Source organism: Zingiber officinale, chromosome 2A, assembly GCF_018446385.1.
Source record: "Zingiber officinale cultivar Zhangliang chromosome 2A, Zo_v1.1, whole genome shotgun sequence".
NCBI lineage: Eukaryota > Viridiplantae > Streptophyta > Magnoliopsida > Zingiberales > Zingiberaceae > Zingiber > Zingiber officinale.
Genome location: NC_055988.1, coordinates 104,972,364 through 104,997,549, shown reverse-complemented (window position 1 = coordinate 104,997,549; position 25,186 = coordinate 104,972,364). Strand labels below are relative to the sequence as shown.

Here is a 25,186-nt window from a genome sequence, read left to right as displayed (position 1 = left end):
ATTCGTGCCTGTTCAACTCATTGCCTAAATGGGCTGACCGACCCGAGCCGCATGATGGCCAGTCGCAGGCGTTCGCATCCACCTGCCAGGTGGCGCCGCCACGTAATGAATATCGGCTCTCTACTTCATTCGTCCGCCTTCGCCGCACCTTGTGCTGATCTCTCTGCCTCTTCCTTCCTCCCGACACTCATCGTCGGATTGAATCTCGATCTCCCTTTCTCTGCCGGACGATCTCGTGGCCCGTCGATAAGGTCTGGAGCTATTCCGCGCGGATCACTTTAACTTCCATTTTCTCCGCATTTTTGCTGCTCTCGTTCGAGGCATTTTTTAGAACTCGAGTTGTTTCTCAGTCTTCACAATGCAGCGATCGTTATAAGGATACCTAGGATACGGTTGCAGGGTTATGCCAGTAGAACGACTGCTGGATGGATTGCTCTTGGGTTTTTTGACGGAATGTTTGGTATGATTTGTCCAGGTTTTAATCGACTTGCTACGATGAGTTCCGGAAGGGCTAAAGGGATCTTCGATGGGTCGCCGATTCCTGCTGATAAAGAGGTATGTTACTTTTTGCTGATTTACAATTTTTGTCCTTGTTCCTTCGCGAATTGTTGTTACCCTGGTTATTTTCTTTTTGAACGACCATAAGGAAGAAAGATGGCATTTAATAACATTGTCAGCTACTGTGGTCGAGGAGATGATGATCATGCAATAGGTGTGTAAAATGTTAGTAGACTTGTCAGACTCTGGTAGCGAACTGAATGTGTGCTCTATTTCAATTTGCGTAATGACAGAGGACTATGGATAGATTTAGTCCTGTTTAGATACACTTATGCGTGGAGTCACTATTAAAATTTATGCATGCTTCTCTGTTGTAGATGCTATTTGATACCTAGACATGCCATTCTCTTCCCAGTAAAGTTAATGAACAGTGTTGGATTTGTGATTTGTAATTATAATTTTTCTTGCTTCCTTCACAATGGAGTTTATTTGATTCCATTTTATGTTGTTACCTTTGAAGTTAATAGTAATAATAATAAAAAAATGAAACTGAATGTGTTTTGTTGTACTCATTTTTGCAATACTTGAAATTGGGTCTTTCCAGGATTGATGAAAGTTGAGCTGTGAGCCGTTTAGATTCATTGCCACATGTTGTCCACATGTTGACATCAAAAGATCATGAAGGTGAAGTTCAGTTCTTGAAGGAACAGAGAGATCTTGTTGAGGATGTTGTGGATGAAGTTGTTCACGTTTATCATCATGGGTTTAATAAAGCAATTCAATACTTCTCTCAAGGTAGTCTTATCAAATGTATTGGAAGAGAAATTTCACAGTGCTTTTTAGTTGAAGAATCAAATAATGTTATTGTTCTGTGTGCTCATCCAGATTCTGCGGTTGTTTAGTGAATCTGCTAAGAGTATTTCTGTTGATATGGCTGATGCAAAGAAACTTCTTGGCTCTCACAATAAGCAACTGCATCAATTATGGTACCACTCTCTTAGTTTGCGCCATGCACTAGCTTTGTTGGATCAAATTGAGAGTGTATCTAAGGTATGTTAACCCCATGAAGTAAAGATGTTATGCATTAAAATGTATGTCAAACTACAGATTTCACTTGAATAACTCCTCAATTTCTGAATTACACTACCATTTGGTCTTAGCATTATTTTTCCATATTCCAGTTGATACTATGCTTAAAGTCACATTAGCAAAATTTTGACTTAGCTCTGCTTAAGACTTGCTTTCTTATTTTGCTGCATGCCTATCTATCATGGAAATTTGCATCTATATAATAGGTCTTTCAGTCAGTGCATCTTTTATCTCATAAAGGAAAACGTTGTAGCCAGTTCCAAGTTTTGCATTGATGATGCAATGTGATGTATCAGCAGTTTATCATCCATATGCTGCAATTACCTTTTTTATTTTTAATAATGTTTTGATTATAGAATACAACAAATAATTACATCTTGTTCATTTACAACTGCTATCAAACTCAAAACAATATTTGATAATCTGATATCACATGATTATACTATTCCTAACCGTGTGACCTATTGCTTGAACACTGAGGAGTGAGAGGTTGCTTGATTTGAAAATAACTACTTGTATTTGAATGATCTTTTTTGTTGAATTACAGTAGCAACATCTGCTTAAATAAATCTCTATCTCATGTAGATAATCAACATCTTGTACCAATCTAGCTTATATATTATATATACATATATGTACAAAGCAATACAGCATCAGCATATTTATTATTGAGATTTTGCATACTTCTGATAGCATGCACATTTAAGATGACATGTTTTATAGAGCATAGTGAAGGAAGTTTGAAAGAGTTTATGATGGGTGCAAACTGGTGAATTTTCTATACCTATGGATCTTTATAGGTTCCTGCTGAAATTGAGAAACTGATTTTAGACAAGCAGTTCTATGCTGCAGTTCAGCTACAGGTCCAGACAATGCTGGTGCTAGAGAGAGGACTTCAAGTGGTGAGCCTCTTACTCCACTTTCATTTTTTTTTAAAAAAAAACAAAATTTGCTTATATATGGTATCTCACATGTTAGCAATTCCTCCCTATCCATCCCACTTCCATAATTCTGACTTGAAAATGTATTTTTGTTTCTAAGAGAAATGCCAAACCACCATCTAGATTAATAATTAATGAAAATGATTATAAAATATAAGTAAATATATTGTGGGTGAGGGGGCTTAGGGTGAAGGAGGGTGAGAATCTACTTTCTCAAGAGGCTGAGGAGGGAAGTACCTAAGTGGATCCTTTGTCACTAGTGCATTGAAAGCCTTTATGGCTACATTGTCCACTACACCAACATTGCCAACTGAGTGTTGGGACGGGTAATGACACTAGAGGGGGAGGGGGCAAATAGCGATTTACTTTGATTTGTCGTTTGTCGTGCTTGTCTACAAAATGTTAATGTGCAATGGAACCTCCAATTCCTACTCCACGCCCTAGTCCTGGTGATAACACCACTATTTTTTCTCTTCCTCTTTCTTTTTTTTTTTGACGGAGAAACCTCTTACAAATTCGTTCTTTTACAAGCAATACAAACAAATACAAAGATATAGTAGATAATAAGAAAATCCAAATGAAATATTTTACAACAATGAATCTTTGGTTTGGGCGCTTTTGGTTGCTTTGATGTCTCTTGAAGGTCGGGAATACAACAACACTTTCCCTTTAAAGTCTTCTAGAATTAACGTCGAAATCCTCTACGAAAACTCTTTTATAGGGTTTAGATCGAGGTTGAAAACTGTTGGTGCAAGGAACACCAGATGATCAAACCTGAGTTTTGATAATGGCAAAGGGTTCTAAGTTAAGGGTTATTGTTAGTATAACAAGTTGAACTAAGTGTGTAAGAAAGTCCTAAGTGATCTTAGGCAAAGGAAAGTCCTAGTTGAGGCTAGACAGGTGAAAAGTCCTAGCTGCGGTTAGGCAACGAAGTCTTGGTCCGGGGGATTAGGCAAAGTCTTGGCAGGTACGTTGGGTAAAATCCTAGGGTCGAGGACGCTAGGTGAAAGTCTTGAAGTCGCAAACGCCAGGCGGAAGATTGGATGGGTCGGGATCAAATGTCTAGCTGAAAGTCTTGATGTTTCGGATGCTGAGCAAAAGTCTAAGCGGTCTGGAGGACCGGCTTGGCAATAGGTAAACTCTCCTGAGAGGAGTAGGTGAAGACGCGTTCCCGTTGAGGGAACAGTAGACGTCGATTCTGTTGGTGCAACCTTAGGTCAAGGTTGACCTGGTTGACCCGACTCGAGTTGACTTGACTCGAGTTGTATTTTGATGTTTGACTTGGGAAGATTGTTGATGCAACCTTAGGTCAAGATTGACCTAGTTGAGTTGCATGTTGATGTTTGACACTCGTGGAAGAGTTGTATTCTTGATGTGAGACAAGAATAGATGGTTGGGAGATTATTGGTGCAACCCTAGGTCAAGGTTGACCTGGTTGACCTGAAAAGTCCAAGTATGGAGACTTGGCAAACGAAAAAGTCCAAGCAGGGAGCTTGGCACGCGAAAAGTCCAAGTATGGAGACTTGGCACTGGAAAAGTCCAAGTACGGAGACTTGGCACGCGGAAAGTCCAAGTATGGAGACTTGGCACGGGGAAAGTCCAAACAGGGAGTTATGGAGAAAGTCCCGTGAGTGAAGCCGGGCATGAAAGTCCTGGTGAGTGAAGCTAGGAGAAAGTCCCGTGAGTGAAGCCAGGGAAAGACCTAGTGAGTGAAGCTAGGCGGTGTGACTCCTGGTGAAGCAAGCGGTGAAAATCCTAGTGAGTGAAGCTAGGTGAAAGGAAAGTCCTGTGAGTGAAGCCGGTGAAAGTCCTAGTAAGTGCCAGGCGGTGGGAAAGTCCTAACGGGATGTTAGGCAGTTGGAAATCCTGGTGAGTGAAGCCGGTGAAAGTCCCGTAAGTGAAGCTGGCAAGGGAAAATCCAGATGGATCGGGGATGATCGGACATCCGGTGTTGAGAAAGTCCAAGTAGGTCAAAGGGATTGACCGGACACTTGGCGAGGAGTTCTAGCAGTCAAGGGAGTGACCAGATGCTAGGGATGAAGTACCAATAGGTCAAGGTTGACCGGATATTGGTTTGAAGTCTTGGGACTTGGTTTGGGCCAAACCCAAGCTCGGATTGGTCACCGCACCGATCCAGAGGGGTCCCGATCGGTCCGGTGACCGATCGGGCGTGCTGTGTATCTGATCGATCCGGTGACCGATCGGCCAACAGAGGCAAAGAGAGGCGATCGGTCCACGCATCGATCAAAGGGCCCGATCGGTCGGGACCGATCGAGACGGCGTCGCCGAGAAAGCAGGGTTGGGATCGGTCGTGGACCGATCCAGCTTGATCGGTCCACGCACTAGCCGTTGCGACGCAAAGGTGGACTGTGAAGAAAGCTGATCGGTCTGGGGACCGATCAGAATAGGTCCTGATCGGTCCCCTGACCGATCCAGGCACTAGCCGTTGCGTCGCAACGGCTAGATTTCTTCTGTGTTTTCTTCGCTTTCTTCGCAGGTATAAATGAGGGCTACAGGACTTCGGTGAAATCTCTCGGTCCTGCTACTGCTTCTTCCTTCTGGAAGTTCTCTCCTGCCTGAAGCTTCTGCTTCTTCTGGTGCTCCGAGCTTTGCTGAGCTCAACCGCTGCTGAAGCTTCGCGTGAGCTTCCCCGACAGTGTTTTTCTTCGACTGGCTTGCTGTTGCATCTGTCCGTGAAGTTGCTACTTCATCCGGGACCCCAGTCGACGAGAAGGCGAGTTAGTGTTTGTACATTGTTCTTATCTTTCTACTTGTATTCCTTGTACTCTTTGTTTGCTGTTGCAAACGTTTGTGGCGAGGTTTCTCCACCCACAAGGAGTATATTGTATTAGCCGGTTCTCCGGGGACTCATCCACCGACGGATTGACCGGACTCGTCCACCTTACGGACACGCCGAGGAGTAGGAGCCCTAATCTCCGAACCTCGTTACATCCTCGTGTTAAGGTTTGGTTTTCTTCTCTTTCGTTTCTTTGTATTTTCCGCTGCGACTAACCTAATTGTAGGAAGAAACGAGAGCGATTTGGGGCGGCTATTCACACCCCCCTCTCTAGCCGTACGAAGGATCCTAACAAGTGGTATCAGAGCAAGGCCGCTCTTCGACGGATCAACACCCGGGGGAGCACGGGCTAGAGATGGATCTCTATGGAGAAGACATCACCATTCAACCCTTCTACGAGTCTCACGACAACTTCACATATTGGAAGGTAAGGATGATGTATTTTCTTAGAACTAATATGTTAAATTGGTTTTGTGTACAAGAAGGGTTTTCCCCTCCGATGGATGAGGAAGGAAAACCTATCAAGAAGAAGGAGTGGACGAAAGAGCAAATCCGACAATCCGAAATCAATGACGAGGTAACAAAAATTATTGAATTTGCTTTACCTAATAATGTTTTGTGCAAGATAGATAGGTACAACAATGCCAAGGAGTTGTGGAACAACTTGGACAAACTCCATGAGGAGAGCTCCACTTCAAGCCATGAAGAGGAGCCTAGTGAGTCAAGTAGCTCACATCATGGAAGAAGCGAATTGGGAGTTGAGGGCTACTCAACATCCAAGGAAGAAGAGGAGGAGAGTTCTTCTTCAAGTTCGGAGCAAGAAGAAGAAGCTTCTACCTCCGGGAGGGATGAAGAAGAGAGCTCATCTCCACCCTCAACCCTAGGTAACTCAAGCAATTTAAGTTCAATTAAATTACATATTATGTGCTTTGAGTGTAGGAAACATGGACATTACAAGAGTAAGTGTCCAAAGAGGGTAAGAAAGACTCCACCGCGCCAAAGGTCAAGGAAGCCGGAGTCCCGAAACGCAAGGGCAAGGAACACATCGTGTGCTTCCAATGCAAGCAAAGGGGACACTATAGGAGCCATTGTCCGAGGGGGAGGCAACCTCACAAGGGCAAGAGACCGGGCACATCGATAGGGGGAGCTAGGGCAAACCCTAAGGTAACCTCTAAGGTTCATTTTTGCAATTCTAATAAAATGCATGCTAGGAATTTTATTGCACTTGTCGATAATGACAAGCATGATAACCTTAGAAATCAATACATGTGCTTAGGTGCTAAACATGTCAACCTAGATAGGGATACTACTAGGAATGCTAACCCTAGGATTAACACTTCTAAGGTTAAGGAAAACCAAGGTAGAAACCCTAAATCAACTAGACACATGCCTAGGAATATCTCAAGAGAAAATGACAAATTAAAACTTGAGGTATTAGAGAGGGAAAATCAAGTCTTGAGGTCAAGACTTGATAATTTAGAAAAGGCTCTTAAAAACATGGAGAAGCCATCTCTAGGGTTTAAGAGTCAAAAACCCAAGTCCAAGGACAAGAAAGGTTTGAGTCACAAACCTAAGCCCCAAATGGTCAAGCCCACATATCATAATGTTCCATTTGATTATGGAACAAGACCTAGGGCTAGGAAGACCATTACCAAGGTCACAAGGGGAGTCACCCCTATAGTTGACCTTGATGAGACCCAAATGACCAAGGCTTTAAAGCCTAAGAGGGTCATTAGGAGGTTGCTAGGAAGTCATCCCTAGTGAATTTTTAGTGAACCCAATGAGCTCAAGTAGGTATTGGGTTCCTAGGAGCATTTTCTACCCCATAGATGGGTTAGAGAGTGTCAACTCCAATAAGAAGGGTAGTTAACCCAACTTTAAGGAAATTGACACTCAAGGAGCATTTTCAAGGTTTTTGGGAACCTTTGAAAATGAAATGGAATAATCTTTATCATTCACTCCTTGGAAGAGTAAAGTGTGCCAAAGTGAGAATATATTAATCTTACTTTAAATTGACACAATTTTGAAAAACCTAGAGAAATATCAAATTGGGATTTTGATATTCTCTTAGGTAATCAAGGCAATCCGGGCCTTAAATTAGAAGTGCTACTCTTGTAGAATTTTAAATGGTATAAATCAAACAAGAGATCAAGAAATGCCAATTTGGGTTTTGACATTTTCTTGGAGCACTTTGGGCAATCTAGGATTAGGACTTAAGTTAGCTAAGTGATTAAGGATACTTAGATAGGGAATTTAGGTATTTTATTTGTGCTAACTTGCCATGATTGGTTGCCATATGCCATGCCATGACATCATATTTATTTTATTATCATTTGAAATGTCATGATAATGCTTAGGTTATCTATATGTCATGTGTTAGTTTAGTTTCAAACTTTATGCCATGACATCATGACATTGGCACATGTTTTCATTTATGTTATTAATTTATGCCATGTCATCATCTCTTGCATTAATAATCAATGAAATTGATTTAAGGATGAAAAACACATTTTGATATTAAGATCAAATTTGTGTTTAGAAAATGCATGAGACCTTAGTCTAAGATACCTAAACCCATATCTCACATCAAATTGACTTGAATGTGATTTGATACACCTTAGATGTGTGTGAGATATTAGGATCATGAGTTAGGATCAAGGTACATAGTTCTTGTACCTAGATGAGCCTAATTCAAGAAATGGGGGATCATAGGGAAAGCTTGTGTACAAGTCATGTGCATATAGCCCTAAGATTGTGGTCCCAAATTAAAAGGTTTAAAATCATTTTGAAATTGATTTGAAAAACCTTGATGAAGCTTTCCTAGTGATAGCACTCATCATTGAACATTGTGATACAAAACTGACTTAACTTTGAACTATTTCAAAGTTTTCGAATTTTGTATCAAGATTTGAAAATGGAAACTATTTTCATAGAAAATTATTTTTCCATGATAGTGTATGATATGAGGAATGTATCCTCAAAGTTTCGTAATTTTTCGAATTTTCTGGAATTTTCTAGGAGTTTCTGAATTTCCGGAAGGGGAAATCAGAAATTCTGATTTCAGTGGCTGGATCGGTCCGCGGACCGATCCAGGGAAGCTCTGATCGGTCTGCGGACCGATCCAGAGTATTGTGGATCGGTCTGCAGACCGATCCAGTGAGTTCCAGTAGCACTGCGATCTGGTGAAAGGCTGGATCGGTCTGGGGACCGATCCAGAGGGGTTCTGATCGGTCCGGGGACCGATCAGGGCGTGCCAACCTGCTGAATTTCAGGAAGTTGTGATTTTGGATTTCTAAATGTTTGGAACTCTCAAAGACATTGTTGGTGCAATGGTCAAGGGGGAGTTGACCTTTAAGGGGGAGTTTTTACCTAATTGTCAAGGGGGAGTTGACTTTTAGGGGGAGTTTTTACTCCTTAAAACTTTTGAGGATTAGTGATATGATATTATCACTAAGTTGATTGTTGAGTTTAGTATCAAGGGGGAAATTAAGAGTTTCAATGAAAGGTATGGGACTTTCATTAGGAAGAAACTTTTGACCTTGATATCCTCCTTTTACTTTTTGATGTGTGTCAAAAAGGGGAGAGTGTTCATTGGAGAACCCAAGTTAGGTTATCGGGTTAACCTAAGCTAGGGGAAGAATGTCAAGGAATGTTCAAGGAAGAACATTGGAATTCTTTTTGATGTGTGTCAAAAAGGGGAGAACTATTGGAGAACCCAAGTTAGGTTATCGGGTTAACCGAGAATGTTCAAGGAAAGAACATTGGACATTGGAAGATGGTTGGAAAACCTAAGTTAGGTTATCGGGTTAACCTAACTTGATTATAGTTTTGTCAAACATCAAAAAGGGGGAGATTGTTGGTGCAACCTTAGGTCAAGGTTGACCTGGTTGACCCGACTCGAGTTGACTTGACTCGAGTTGTATTTTGATGTTTGACTTGGGAAGATTGTTGATGCAACCTTAGGTCAAGATTGACCTAGTTGAGTTGCATGTTGATGTTTGACACTCGTGGAAGAGTTGTATTCTTGATGTGAGACAAGAATAGATGGTTGGGAGATTATTGGTGCAACCCTAGGTCAAGGTTGACCTGGTTGACCTGAAAAGTCCAAGTATGGAGACTTGGCAAACGGAAAAGTCCAAGCAGGGAGCTTGGCACGCGAAAAGTCCAAGTATGGAGACTTGGCACTGGAAAAGTCCAAGTACGGAGACTTGGCACGCGGAAAGTCCAAGTATGGAGACTTGGCACGGGGAAAGTCCAAACAGGGAGTTTGGCACGGGAGAAAGTCCTGGTGAGTGAAGCCAGGCAGTCGGAAAGTCCTGGTGAGTGAAGCCAGGCAGTTGGAGAAAGTCCTGGGGAGTGAAGCCAGGCAGGGGAAAGACCTAGTGAGTGAAGCTAGGCAGTGTGGAAATCCTGGTGAGTGAAGCCAGGTGAAAATCCTAGTGAGTGAAGCTAGGTGAAAGGGAAAGTCCTGGTGAGTGAAGCCAGGTGAAAGTCCTGGTGAGTGAAGCCAGGCAGTGGGAAAGTCCTAACTGGGATGTTAGGCAGTGTGGAAATCCTGGTGAGTGAAGCCAGGTGAAAGTCCTGGTAAGTGAAGCCAGGCAAGGGAAAATCCAGATGGATCAGGGATGATCGGACATCTGGTGTTGAGGAAAGTCCAAGTAGGTCAAAGGGATTGACCGGACACTTGGCAGGGAGTTCTAGCAGGTCAAGGGAGTGACCAGATGCTAGGGATGAAGTACCAATAGGTCAAGGTTGACCGGATATTGGTTTGGAAGTCTTGGGACTTGGTTTGGGCCAAACCCAAGCTCTGGATCGGTCACCAGACCGATCCAGTGATATCTGTTGGCTCGATCGGTCCGGTGACCGATCGATATCGGAGCTCTGTTGATTCTTGATCGATCGGTGACCGATCGCAACAGAGGCAAGAGAGGCGGTGATCGGTCCACGCATCGATCAGGTCCGTATCGATCGGTGGGGACCGATCGAGACGATGTCGCCGAGAAAGCAGGGTTGGGATCGGTGCGTGGACCGATCCGGTGTCTGATCGGTCCACGCATCGATCGAACCCGCATGAAGGTGGGCGCTTACGTGAAGAAGGCGATCGGTCCGGGACCGATCAGAATAGGTCCCGATCGGTCCCCTGACCGATCCAGGCACTAGCCGTTGCGTCGCAACGGCTAGATTTCTTCTGTGTTTTCTTCGCTTTCTTCGCAGGTATAAATGAGGGCTACAGGACTTCGGTGAAATCACTCGGTCCTGCTACTGCTTCTTCCTTCTGGAAGTTCTCTCCTGCCTGAAGCTTCTGCTTCTTCTGGTGCTCCGAGCTTTGCTGAGCTCAACCGCTGCTGAAGCTTCGCGTGAGCTTCCCCGACAGTGTTTTTCTTCGACTGGCTTGCTGTTGCATCTGTCCGTGAAGTTGCTACTTCATCCGGGACCCCAGTCGACGAGAAGGCGAGTTAGTGTTTGTACATTGTTCTTATCTTTCTACTTGTATTCCTTGTACTCTTTGTTTGCTGTTGCAAACGTTTGTGGCGAGGTTTCTCCACCCACAAGGAGTATATTGTATTAGCCGGTTCTCCGGGGACTCATCCACCGACGGATTGACCGGACTCGTCCACCTTACGGACACGCCGAGGAGTAGGAGCCCTAATCTCCGAACCTCGTTACATCCTCGTGTTAAGGTTTGGTTTTCTTCTCTTTCGTTTCTTTGTATTTTCCGCTGCGACTAACCTAATTGTAGGAAGAAACGAGAGCGATTTGGGGCGGCTATTCACACCCCCCTCTCTAGCCGTACGAAGGATCCTAACAGATTCGACCTAGGGTTTTTGGAAAATCCGAAAGTCAAAACTGGACAGTTTGAAGACTATCAAACATTTTATTACCATATTTTTTGTTGTATTAATTCTGTTTTGCTGGGTATCTTTGTGTATTTAGACTAATATGTTTTGTAGGAGCCGAAACACGCAAGTTGATCTTGGATGAACAGTGCTCAAGGTGCCTACCATGGTACTAGAGGCGCCTTAAGCACCCTGGTCGAAGGCTTCGTGCGGGAGGGCGCGGAGGCACCTTCCAAGCAGCCGAAGGTGCCTTGGAGCTGGGCGTGAAGGTGCCTTCGAGTGCCTTGAAGGCGCCTTCGGATGGATAAATAACGTAGATTGCGGAGGTTATTGAGTCCAAGGATGAGGGGATGTGGCGCCTTCAACAGTCTATAAAAGATTGGTTTGAGCAACTCTTCAAGTACAACTCATCTTCGAGATCCTTCTCTTGCGCGTTGCTCCAAAGACGATCCGACGAAGCTGTAACACTGCTCTGACGACCAAAAGCTCACAATTTCAACACTGTCGTTGTTGGTATAATTTTCAGTTGTAATACTTAAATTATTAATTTGTTGTACTCATCTTTGTATTATTTGGAATTGCTAGTGAATTGCCTAAAGTAAACACTCAACGAGTTTGGGCCTTGGAGTAGGAGTCGTCACATACTTCGAATCAAGTAAAATCAAAAGTTTAGCTTGGTTTTTGTTTTTTTCTTTACTTCCTTATTTCCGTTGTACGTACTCTATACGCTATTGATTTTCGAAAAACGTAAAAGCTATGAGCGATATTCACCCCTCCTTTAGTACAACGATCCTACAAAATCCTCCTAATAGTCGATTGCTTGCTCCTACCAGTCGATTGCTCAAACGTTGTCAAACTTTGACCACTAAACGACTTCTTCTAGCTTACCATACATGTCATTAGTCGACTGCCATCTTGACTGTTGCATCAACAGTCGAATGCAGTAGTCGAGTTTAAAACTTTCTATTTGCTCCAACAGTGTCAGTTGACTAGTTGACTAGTTGACTGATCGTGTACATCAATGATGATGATCACTCGAATTCTCGGATTGACCCAAATTTTCTTTCTTTGTTGCATCAGTCGATGGCTCATACCCATCAATTGACTAATATACCGTAAGCCCCTCAAACCTCGAATTTGTGGTTTAGGGATTCATTAGTCGATTGTTATTCTATAGCAGTTGATTGATACCTCTATTTTAGCATAGCATCCGGTCAATCTTGACCCGTTGGGACTTCACTTTTGCCTAGCATCCAGTCAACTTTTGACTTGCCAGACCTTCATTGTTGTCTAGCATTTAGTCAACCTTGACCAGGACTTCACCACCGTCAAACATCCATTCCTCCTTAACTTGTTTGGACTTCCCTTCTTGTGTCTAACATTTTATTTTTCATGACTTATCAAACCTTCACTTCGCATACCTAACATTCGGTCAACCTTGACTTATTAGGATTTCACCATCACCAAGTGTTCGGTTTTGCATGACTCACTTGGACTTTGCTTCTCATTCCAAATGTCCAGTCCTACATGACTCACTTAGACTCTTCGCTTAACCATCCATTATCAAAACAATCTTAGTTAATCTTAATCTGAGGTCGATTGATGTCACACCCTGAGGGTAAGGTTGTCCAACGACAAAAACAATTGAAACCGGGATACGTGGTCACAGGGCAATACAAGAATAATATATATACAACCCACATGGTTGGATAGCCACACAGCGGAAAAAAAACCAAAAGTGTCCAACCTGGACAATAGAGGGATCTACTCGATCCACTCTAGATGTGAAAACAACATAGACTGTGAGCCGACTCGGCCTGCCACAACAATCGTCAAACTGAACAAAAGACCAACACAAGATAAAAATCCACACTCAAATTAATTATTACATGGACATGTTTAAAAAACCAAAATATGAGTAAAAGCAACAGCAAAAACAAAACTCTTGATGCGACGTGGAACTGGCAGGCAAGATCCTCCAAGCAACTTCATACAAATATCATCTACTTGCTACATGAAGAAAAAAAAAATACAACAGGTAGTGAATCCAAATGAATTCTGCGAGTAATAGAAGATAGTGTATGATAATAACATAAGGAGAGCAAAGGTATACAGTTTCAAGAAAATTAGTTACTATAAAAGTGTGTCATTATAATCGTCTGCTAACTAAAGCATAACTAACAATAATAATCCTTCATTAACTTGCTCAACTAGATGTGACCAATAAATCGGGAGTACATACAGTACATTCCAACCTGCACGAACAAATACATGACTGACATATAACAAATATATATAACAAGCACTGACAGCAGGAGAACACTCTACCACAAATGGTCCCATGGACAGTTAGGATAAATAAAGTCATTGTTTGCAGGCGAATTCACTACCATGAATGGTCTCTTGGACAAACAGGGTAAGTAAACAGTCACTATCTGCGGGCAAACTCGCTACCACGAATGGTCTTGTGGGTAGATAGGGTATATATGTAGTTGTCTAGCTATGGACTGTACGCGGACTCACTATCACGAATAGTCTCGTGAGCAGTCGTATATATATTACGACTCTCTCAACCACGAGTGGGAGACAATAGTCAACAGGACATACTAACGATCACTAATGACTCTCTCAACCAAGAGTGGGAGATAATAGTCGATAAAATATAATAACGATTGATGACGACTCTCTCAACCAAGAATGAGAGCAATGGTCGACGGGGGTATAACAATGTCACAATAGCTAGAAGAATTTAACCTGACCAGTGTTTAAATAACAAACAAGGTTAAGTAGGATACTCGATATCGTATACTACGATATGATCTTACAAATACACAGACATGAATAAATATCAAGCTGGTAATTTAGTTCAATATTCTACAGCTATACTACGGTATAATATCGCTAGCATAATAGTATGAGTATATATGGTCATAAATAGCATGAATAACAATGAGACTGCATGGATATCAAAATAGATCAACATGCAAGATCAAAAAATAAAAGATCAAGCTCAAGAATTAAGAACGAATAGAGTCAAGGACTCAAGGTAAATATAGCAACTATCTAAATATAGATCATGCACTAAGGTTAAAGTACTAAATGAACAAGGCAGGAAGTACTCGCTTTTATCTGTAGTTCGTATTGAAACTATCCTCACGTTAAAGTGCTCATCTCGGATCCATGTCCTGCATCACAGGATACATATCATAGCTAAATTCCACAATAAACCAATTAGCAAAACCTAATCCTAATCTGATTAGGTAACGCCAATTAATCCATCATATAAAAGAGATCAGATACTACATTGATTTTTAACCAATTGATTAATTTGTTCGTCATCTCTTACCACCTTAATTGATTAAGCATCATGAATCATTTAACCAAATCCAATCATCCCTATTCCACAATCAACATTCCCATTAAACAATTCATATTCAACTAAACCTAACACCATCATCAATTAACAAATCAAATTCAATGCAGAAATGAAACCAACTCTAAGACTCATCCAAATTTGGATGCTCCTCTGTTGACCCACAGTCGAAGAACTTGCTCTAGGAAATGTGGCCGGAGCTAGGTGAAACTGTTGATCTCCAAATCAAGCACCCTAAATCACAATCAACACATCCTTAACTAACCACAAAACCAAATTCTTAATCCACGACCTTCAAACTAACCACATACCTCCAATCAACCCTCATCTTCTAGTAAGATCGCCGGAACAATATAGTTTGACCGGAAACTTCATGTCAAACTAGGGCTAAGGTCCAACACTGGTCTTGAAGCTAGATTGGCGGCTGAAGGTAGGGATCTGGTGGCTATAGCTAGCCAACAGTGGCCAAGTCCTAGCTGGAGAGAATCAGAAGTGGAACGGTTGGGTCTCCGGCAAGGGTTGGCTGGAACCGGGTGTTCCGGCGGTCGGAGTCGCGACTCGCAGGTGCAGTGACGAGAGATCCAAGCTAGGTTTTGGGTTCCCCCCTCTTGGCCAAGAGCCAAGCCGTGCAGAGGCGATGACTCAGAAAGGATACGGCTAGATAGATCTGGGGTGATCAGTGGAGGAGATGGGGTTCGACTGACGGTTGGTTGATCGACGACGGTGCGATCTGGATTGTGGCGTCGGGGAAATAAAATTGGGAGAAGAGAAACCGTGAGGGAGAGAAGGGCGAACCCTCAAGATAGCGATTGGCCTTCGGGATGGTTCTCCGACCATTGTTACTAGGGTAGCCGACGTTGGTGATTTGGTGGTGGCGGCGAGGGCGATGGGAGAGGTGATGACGGAGTGAAATGGGTGAGAGAGGAAGAAAGGGAATCGACAAAAATGATTTAGGGCACAGTAACTTAATTTATATACTTAGGGTTAAGATTAATTAAACTCTAAGTTAATTCCTCAATCAACTCTCACTTAAATGATTATTCCAAACAGACTTTCTCTAATCGATTCATCCCCTTAAATGCGTCATACAGACTCTGGTTAAATCCTGAAAAATCTAAAGATTCCTAAAAAATTTTATAAGATTATTTCTCTAATAACACTTATTATTTAATTTGCCATATTTTATAATTGAACTAACAATCTTCCTCTCCAACAAGATGTCCTTCTATTTGACATACTACTCGACTAGTAAACATATTGATCAATTATTAGGTTATCTTTGACTAACCTGACGTATTGCTTAATATCAAACATATTGATCAAATATCGAAATTCAACTCGAGCCAACTCGAGCTCAGTCAACTTTGACTAGAGGTCGATTACATCAACAATCTTTCTCTTTTTAATAGTTGACAATATATTTAAGTTAGGCTACCTCATTAGCTCAACTTTCCACTTCTTATAGCAAAGCATAAATGACAATTTTCTAACTTAAATCCTTTATTTTCTTCCTTTGACATATATCAAAAAGTCTATACTAATTCATTCTTCTCCTTCATTCCAAACTCATACCGACACCTCAATGATGTTTCCTACATTAAATTTTCTTCAAAACTCAACCTTGAGCATACTACCTTCAAAGATCAATTCTCATGCCGTTACGGTGAACCTCCCTCTCAAAGCATGCTACCCTTAGATTATTGCACCAACAATGTTATTGAGTTCCTAAAACGTTAGGAAGTTTCAAAATCTGTGTGTGAGCTTAAAAGTTTAACTTTGAACTTTAACCTCCCCCTCAATTCTTAATCTTCTGCTTTTATCTCCCTTATTATTTTCACTATTTTTTCTCCTTTGAATGCTTATCAAGCATTTCAGAGGGTTGGAAATGACTAACATATCTAGGAGTAGCTAAGGATGACTAAAACAATATGAATAAGTCAAAATCCTACTTAACGGTCAATTGATAATCTCGACTACTAACCTCATAAATCAACTGATGTTTCTAAAGTTGCCAAAAGCTAGCGAAGCACTCGCTTAAGCGCAAAGTGCAGCAAGGCACAAGACTAGCGCTTTATAGACCTCGGAAACACATGAGTTCTCTAAAGCGTGTTCACTATGCTTCGAGCAAAAGCGCGATGCATTCGCTTTGTGCCTTTGCATAAACTTTCCTTTTTTTTTTAGTTTAAAGCCCTAAACTCTCTTTAAATCGTCGATTGGTCTGCTTCTCACCGCCGGAAGCGTTTGCCTCTTGATCACGGTTAAGATTCTTCTTTTTGTTATTTTGTTTACTTTTTGTAATTTTCTGGCGTCCCAGAGGCATCGCGAGACGCCTACGGTGTTGCCGGACTCGTCCTACGTGTTGCGATTAGGGTTGCAAACGAATCAAGCCGGCTCGTGAGCTTTTCGAGCAGGCTCGAAAAATATTCGATTCGTATTCGAATTTATCGATTTCGAGCCGAACTCGAACATGTTTGAACCTTTTTCGAGCCGAACTCAAGCCCAAATTATATTGTTCGAGTCGCTCGCGAGCCTTACATTATCTGTTATAATCTGAACCACATTTTTTTCTCCAATGCGATACATAAATTTAGAAAGTAACTCAAACATCATGTCAGTTGTGTGAGAATAGCTTGAAGCATTAACTGATTCAACAAATACACTTCATTTGGGACCATTCACCAAACAATTTATAAAAGTCCTACCCTTTTTATCCGTCTATCCATCTGCCATGATTGTGCACCCAAACTTAGCATGATCTTCTTCATGGGATTTGAGAAGCGAGTTCGTATTTGCCAATTCCTTCAAATACTTAACCCTCACTTAATGATGTGATGGAAGTTTCTGTTGGGGTTGTAAGGTTGCGAATATAGTCCCACATTGAAAACACATGGGAAAGATCATAGGTTTATAAGAAAAAAAATATCTCCATTGGCACGAGGCCTTTTGGATAGAGCCCAAGAGCAAAACCATAAGAGTTTAGGCCCAAAATAGACAATATCATATCATTATGGAGATATCTAAATTCTTTTCGATCCTACAGTTTCATCCTCGAGCCAAATTGTCTTATAGCTTCTATGCAAGGCTCAAAAGAATCATATTTAACAACATTGAAAGGAATTCCGGCATCATACATCCATCTTGTAAATTTCTCAACCGCAATACCTCTTAACCTCTTTTTATTTTAATCAAATTGTCCTTTGTTTTTTGCACATCTTTGTTTGATAATTTCATCGACATCTTTCATAAAATAAAAATTAATAGGTCCAATTTGTTTACACTTTTTACCTTAGACCGTAGGTTAGATGCTTGGATCAGATATTAGTCGTTTCCCTTTCACTTTAGTTTGATGATCATCTTTATGTTCTTCTAAATCTTCCAAATCAGTAATATCATCATAATGAGGAATTTCATCCATTTGATTCTTCAAATTACTCTTTTTTTTTTGCATGAACTCTATAATTTCTTCTTTAACATGCTCGAGACATTTCAGACAAGCTTTTACATTTTTATTGCCCCCAACTAAATTTAGCTTGTGTCGATAAATTTCGCCATTTGTTATTTTGCCAAAAAAAAAAATCCAACTCATGATATTTGGATTTTTAAGATATGAACATGTTGCATAATTCCAAGCAATATCCTTTCGAATTGATGGAATTGTTATATTTGACATGGTTAAAAATCAAGACTGCTAAAATCAATGATAATCAATCAATAAAAAAATATAAAACAAGAAAAAAAATAATTATAAAATATAAATTTGATTTATTTGAATTAATTAAATATGTTAGAATTTTTTGTATTTTAAATATAATTTTTATATATTTAAATTTGATTTACTAATTTATATGAATTAATAAAATTTATTAGAATTTTTCATTTTAAATATATTTTTTATATATTTAAATTTGATTTACTTATTTATATGAATTAATAAAATTTATTAGATTTTTATAATTTTAAATATTTTTTTTATATATTTAAATCTAATTAATAAAATTTATCAGGTTTTTTTTATTTTAAATATAATTTTTATGTATTTAAATTTTAAATCTGATGTATTGATTTATTTGAATTAACATTTTTTTAAAATTTTAAATATATATTTTATATATTTAATTAATATATTTTTATATATTTTATTGGGATTATTTAATAGGCTTTATAAAAACCTATTCGAAATACCCCATTTAAGTTGCGAGTTGTTTGATATAATTAAATCCTACAAAAATACCTACACAGTGCTCGCGATCGCGATCGTGACGCCTCGACAGCACCAGAGGCGTCGTTGGAAGCATCCTAGGACGACGCGACGGTTCGGAGCCGTCAGAAGGTCACAGGATACTCGCAGGATGTCAAAGATGTTGGAAAGATTTTGATAAGCAAAAGAAGCACTTACCTTGAAGAGGCAATCGAAGAAGCATGATAGTGACGGTGAGAGGCAGACGAAGAGGCAGCGGTTTGAAGTAGATGAAAATTTAAAGAGGTTTATGGTTTTAAACTTATAAAAAAAAATAAACAAAAAACCAAACAAAAGAGGAAAGTTCTCCGCTTCGCGTAAAAGCGAACGCTTCGCTTTTGCATGAAGCGCAACTAAGCGAACGCTTCCTGGATCTCTTGCGCTTTTGGGTTCTCAGAAGCGTGAAGCTTGCGCCTCACGCTTAAGCGAGTGAAGCGAGCGCTTTTGACAACTACGATTAGGGGCAATAGAAATGTTAAAGCTTGTCTGAAATGTCTCGAGCATGTTAAAGAAGAAATTAGAGAATTCATAAAAAATAAAAAAAATAAAATGAAGAATCAAATGGATGATATTCCTTATTCTAATGATATTGATGATTTGGATTATTTAAAAGAACATGAAGATGGTCTTCAATCTAAAGTGAAAGGGAAATGACTAATATCTGATCCAAGCATCCATCCTACGGTCTAAGGTAAAAAGTGTAAACAAACGAGACCTATTAATCTTTATTTTATGAAAATGTCAATGAAATTGTTAAACAAAGATGTGCTAAAAAACAATGGACAATTTGATGAAAATAAAAAGAAGTTGAGATTGCAGTTGAGAAATTTGCCAGATAAATGTATGATGCCGAAATTCCTTTAAATACACCATTAAATATGATTATTTTGAGTCTTGTATTGAAGCTATTTGGGAATTTGTATCGGGGTTGAATCCTCCATCATATCATGAAGTGAGGGTTAAGTATTTGAAGGAGTTGGCTAATACGAACTCGCTTCTCAAATCCCACGAAGAAGATCATGCTAAGTTTGAGTGTACAATCATGGCAGATGGGTGGACGGATAAAAAGGGTAGAACTTTTATAAATTTTTTGATAAATGGTCCTAAAGGAAGTGTATTTATTGAATTAGTTGATGCTTCAGGCTATTCTCACATAGTTGATAAGATGTTTGAGTTACTTTTTAAATTTGTGTCGCATTGGAGAAAAGAATATGGTTCAGATTATAACAGATAATGCAAGCTGCAATGTTAGTGCAGATAATATTTTAAACTTTCAATTAAGAATTGAATCATATTTTTAATTTTTTTATTATTAATTTTTGACTAAATTTACTTTTTTTTTAGGTCGTCTTTTGGAAAATCGATTTCCACCCTTATACTAACTCCCAGCTCATTGTTTAAATTTGTTGCGCGAGGATATATTCAAAATTCCTCATCTCAGAAAATTGCATTAACGGGCATTGATGGTGAATGACTATATTTAAAACAGACTATAAGTTTTGAGCATGATGATTGCATAGAGAAGCATGGTAAGAACTGCAAAGACACATTTTGCAATTGTTTTTTTTTTTTACTTTAAAACAGTTTCACCTATAACAAGCAAATCTGAGAAAGATGTTTACATTTGAAAAGTGGGCAAATAGTCGATTTTCTAAAGAGGCAGTAGAAAGCATGTAGCAGAGAAGTGATGTTGATGCCTTCTTTTGGTAAAAATATGATTTTTGTATTAAAAGTTGGCGGCCCATTAGTGAAAGTATTGCAGACGGTAAAAAAAAGGTCTCCTATAGGTTATATTTATAAGTGAATGGACAAAGCTAAAGAAGTTACCGCTACGTCATTTAACAATAATGAAGAGAAATATCGTAGCATTTTTGAATTCATTGACAAAAGATGGAACGCTCAATTCCATCGGCCTTTCCACGCAGCCGAATATCTAGAGTGTTTTTACTTAAATCCTGACATAGAAAATGATACAGAAGTGATGGAGGGTTTGTACAAGTGCAAATCTAGATTGGTGAGGGGAGGATTTATAAGATAAGATCATTGATCAATTGGAAAAATACAAGAAAGTAGGACTTTTTGGTTTGCCAATGACTATCAGACAAAGAACTTCAAAATCATCATGTAAATTTTTAAATAACATATCGTGCAATATCAATATTGGATGGTAATACAGTTAATCTTATATGTTTTTATATTTGAAGCTGATTGGTGGTCTTCTTATGATGCATCAACACCTGAATTAAAAACATTTACAATGAAGATTTTGAACCTTACATGCTCTTCTTCAAGCTGTGAACATAATTGGAGTGTTTTTGAACATGTAAGTCGGAGTTTTTTAATACATATTAAAATTTATATTATGACTTAACTTTTTGAGGTGGGCCACTAGTGCGGACGCCGGGGTCCGCACTAATGGTCCACAGCTCAGGTAGATTACCCGGGCAATGTTGAAGGAGTTGGCAAATACAAACTCACTTCTCAAATCCCATGAAGAAATTCATGCTTAGTTTGGGTGCACAATCATGGCAGATGGGTGGACGGATAAAAATGGCATGACTCTGATAATTATTTTGGTAAATGGTCCTAAAAGAAACTTATTTGTTGAATCAGTTGATGCTTCAGGCTATTCTCACACAGCTGATAAGATTGATCCTATTACTTTGTTAGAGATAGATGATAGTAATGAATGGTTGTTGGGAAAATTAGATGACAGTGATAAAGACGATAATGATTTTGTCTACGAAGGTGAAGATTTGCGTTGAGAGTGATGTAGCACGGGCATCTGGGGTTGGTGAAAGTGCATATGACTTTCAATTTCGAAATGCGTCTTCTTCAAAAGGGACATCATCATATGCGTCAACAAAAAGAAAGCATTCTTCGGCTCAAATTAGTCTTGTTAATGAAGAAGAGATTAACCTTGACCATGAAACTGATGAAAAAGATACTGATGGATATAAATCAAGCGATGGAGGTGATGACGTAGATTTGGACAATGAAGATGAAGATTATTTTGATCTTTGATATTTCATCTATTGCATTTTCAAGGACTTTTGATTTATTTTTAATTTTTTGAATAATCTACCACTTCATCAAAGAATATTTTATTTATGGTCATTTGAATTTTTCAAGACATTTTTAAAGACTTTTAATAGATATATTAATCCTTTTGTTTATTAGATTTTTTTTTTCGTAAAGCGTGCACATATTGAAGCATGCACCTAGAGCATATTTTTTAGGTTGGAAGTTCACTCTCAAGATCATGATTCTTAAATCAACATAAATATATCCAAGATCTCATCGAGCTAGCCGGTTTAAAGGATGTGACTATTGTTGATATGCTAATGGAGGTGAATGTGAAATACCGAAAAGATGAAGGCGAGCTTTTGCCTGACCCTCTTTTATATAGGCAACTTGTTGGTAGTCTTATCTATCTAATAATCACAAGACTCGATATCTCATATGCCATCCATATAGTTAGCAAATTTATGCAATCATCTCGACATCTTCATCGTGCTGCAGTTCGTCGTATTATTCGATACTTAATTGGGTCATCTACTCGTGGGTTGTATTTTCCTACAAAATCTACTCTTCATTTAACTGCGTATAGTGATGTAGATTGGACTAGCTGCCCGGATATTAGGAAATCTACAATAGACGGGTGCATTTTTCTTGGAGATGCCTTGACTTCTTGAAAGTGTAAGAAACAGAATTGTCTCTAAATCTTCCACGGAGGCTGAGTATAAAGTCATGCTTGTTCTGAACTTGTATGGTTACATGGTCTTCTTTCCGAACTTGGTTTTCTTCCACCATCCTACTCTATTTCATGGTGATAATACTAGTGCCATTCAAATAGCTGCAAACCATATCATGACCACACAAAGTACATCGAGGTGGAGTGTCATGCTTTTATTCGAGGTCTTATCACTCTTCCTGATTTGACTACTGATCTTCAAATAGCTGATGTCTTTACAAAAGCTTTGAAAAGCCAACCACACAAGTTTCTCAGTAGCAAATTGATGCTAATAGACTTACCCACATCAATTTGAGGGGGGATGCCAATATTGTCAACTACAATGTTGTCAATATATTCTTTCCTTATTTTTAGTTTTTTATATCTTTAAATCCCTAGCTGTAAATCCCTTGATTATCTCTCTCCTTATTGTAATTATTGTTGTATTTCTTCTTATATTAGATCCTAGGATTAAGGGTTTTGATAATCTTTGATGTCTAGATATTGTAATTCTCTTAGTGAATGAGATAGAAAATATTTTTAAGAAATTCCCTTCTATTTCTTTGTTAGCTACAACATGGAAAATAACCTTAATCAAGATGACTAAAATTCTTCAAAGCCTTCGAAAAGGCTGTAAACCATATTTTTGGGCCTCCGACTAAACCGTTACGGGTTACACCTATTAACAAAAATAGATTTTTGAACGAACTTCGATTTAATATATTGTGCGTCTCGTGGTTCTACACGAGTCAAAAGTTATGATCTCTCAAAACTTATCTAACATTCATGTTGTAGGAGTTACGATTTCGTAGCTGCTACAACTGTGTAGCAGTTACTAAACCGTAGTTGTTACAACTTTGTGGCAGCTCAGTTGTAGCTTCATAGCTGCTACAACTATGAAACCGTAGCTACTACAATTGTGTAGTAATTACGGGTTCATAGCTGCTACAACGTGCCCCTGGTTCATGATTTAGGTGAGAAATATAGGCAAGAGATAATAATGGGAATAATGTAGTAGAGGGCAGTTGTGTAATTATACATGGGGGTAGGATGTTTTTTTGATAAAAAATCAAAGTTGGGCACCATTAAGATAATGATTCCAAAAATGAGGAGCACTTTGTGTGAAGATTAGGAGTGATTCATTTTGAGATTTCTATAGGTTTAGAGTATACAAGTGCTTTTGCATGAACAATAGGCAACAAAATCAATATATAAAAATAGAGGAAAAAAATAAATAAGAACAGTATTGTGGGTCGGAGACAAAAAATCGAGAAGTGTGTCAACGACACAGAGACAAAGCAACATTTGCAGGGAGATGAAAAGGTGCACTACTTAGATGGGATTAAAGGGATGTATTAATATTTAGGCAGGACGTTTGTTGATTTAGCGGGTGTAGAGGGGAAAAAACACAAAGAGGGATCCTCTTTTGATGAAAAATAAATAAGGACGCCTCTTTAATGATTTGTAGAAAAGGGGTGCTCATTTGAATTTTGCCCAATTAAATTTGAAAATGACAATATTAACTTTTTGTGCTAAGATTCTTTATTGTTCTTATGTAAATTCACCTTCATATTTTATCGTAGCCTATATACAGAACATATATCTTTGAAAATACCACATAATGAACTTCATACTAGTTAAATGTTTAAATGAGTTTTCTTTATGCTATTGCAGGCTCTTGCATCCATACCATCAATTAATAGTGAGGCAGTTCAACAGAGATTAGATAATGTCCGGACGTATTAGAGCTCTTAAATTTGCCTTTTGAGGTACTAAAACTAGAATTACATTGTTTTTTATGATATTCTTTATATCAGATTGATTGCATATTTTTCTCTGTTTTCAGGCCTTGGTAGCATTCATTCAAGAACATGATTACTTCTTTACTCAAGAAGAGCAAGTGATATATACTAGAGAAAATGCAAGATGTGACAATGTAATTTTGAAGTGATTAATGACTGTGTATATATATAAATCCTTTGTGCAGGTATTCCAGCCTTCTGAAGGTTAATGTACCAGTAGGGAGATTCCGGACGATGCAGAGAAGCGCATCTCTGGGATATTGAGTCACTAGATCCCCTGACGCTACTCATGATGCCTGTATCTGGATCATGCTTCGATACTGTTATCATGATCATGCTTTGGCTATGGTGAGGTCGTGCTCATTTTTGGTAACATGATCTAATTGCTTTATCTTACAGCTAGCCATGGCTATTCTTCATACTTGTTCATACTCTTCTGTATGAATTCCTTGTAAATTTCTATGAGATTGCTGCCTATTACCATCAGTTCCTTTCTACTCATCAACTGCAAGGTTGATATCATTGTTTCTCGAGCCATTTGTCATCCTAATTCTGCATGCTGAAGATATTAAGGGGAATTGTTGAACGTTATAGATATTGTTGTAACTTTCAGATTATATTCATTCCAAGGAAGTACAACTACAAGTTTCTCATTTGTTCAAAAGACACTGAGGGTTAATTACCTAAAGGGCTGGGGTAATTGTATTGCTCAAGTGTGTACCTAAAGGCTGGGGTAATTGTATTATTCAATAGACACTGAGGCTGGGTTAATTACCTAAAGGCTTGATAGTTCTTTACCAAACAATACCTTGATTACTCAAGTGTGTAATTGTATTGCTGGGGTTGGAAACTTTGGTCCATTCATCTGAATCATTCTCT

At 39.2% G+C, this 25,186-nt stretch overlaps 1 protein-coding gene across 1 annotated transcript; it reads left to right on the top strand.

Moving 5' to 3' along the window:
* The first annotated feature begins 105 nt into the window (after window positions 1-105).
* On the top strand, window positions 106-24,864 carry LOC122041831 (exocyst complex component SEC8-like). The gene is made up of 7 exons (XM_042601659.1): window positions 106-251; window positions 476-555; window positions 1,103-1,293; window positions 1,384-1,548; window positions 2,388-2,489; window positions 24,180-24,274; window positions 24,352-24,864. The coding sequence occupies exons 3-6, from the start codon at window positions 1,225-1,227 to the stop codon at window positions 24,249-24,251; spliced, it is 408 nt and encodes a 135-aa protein (XP_042457593.1). The 5' UTR covers window positions 106-251; window positions 476-555; window positions 1,103-1,224; the 3' UTR covers window positions 24,252-24,274; window positions 24,352-24,864.
* Window positions 24,865-25,186: the final 322 nt, after the last annotated feature.

Excerpts from the sequence above, each read along its gene's own strand:
- LOC122041831 (XM_042601659.1), top strand. The coding sequence starts at position 1,225 with ATGTTGTGGATGAAGTTGTTCACGTTTATCATCATGGGTTTAATAAAG. Across the intron at positions 1,294-1,383 it reads AATTCAATACTTCTCTCAAG|ATTCTGCGGTTGTTTAGTGA; the intron begins GTAGTCTTATCA and ends GTGCTCATCCAG. Across the intron at positions 2,490-24,179 it reads TAGAGAGAGGACTTCAAGTG|GCTCTTGCATCCATACCATC; the intron begins GTGAGCCTCTTA and ends ATGCTATTGCAG.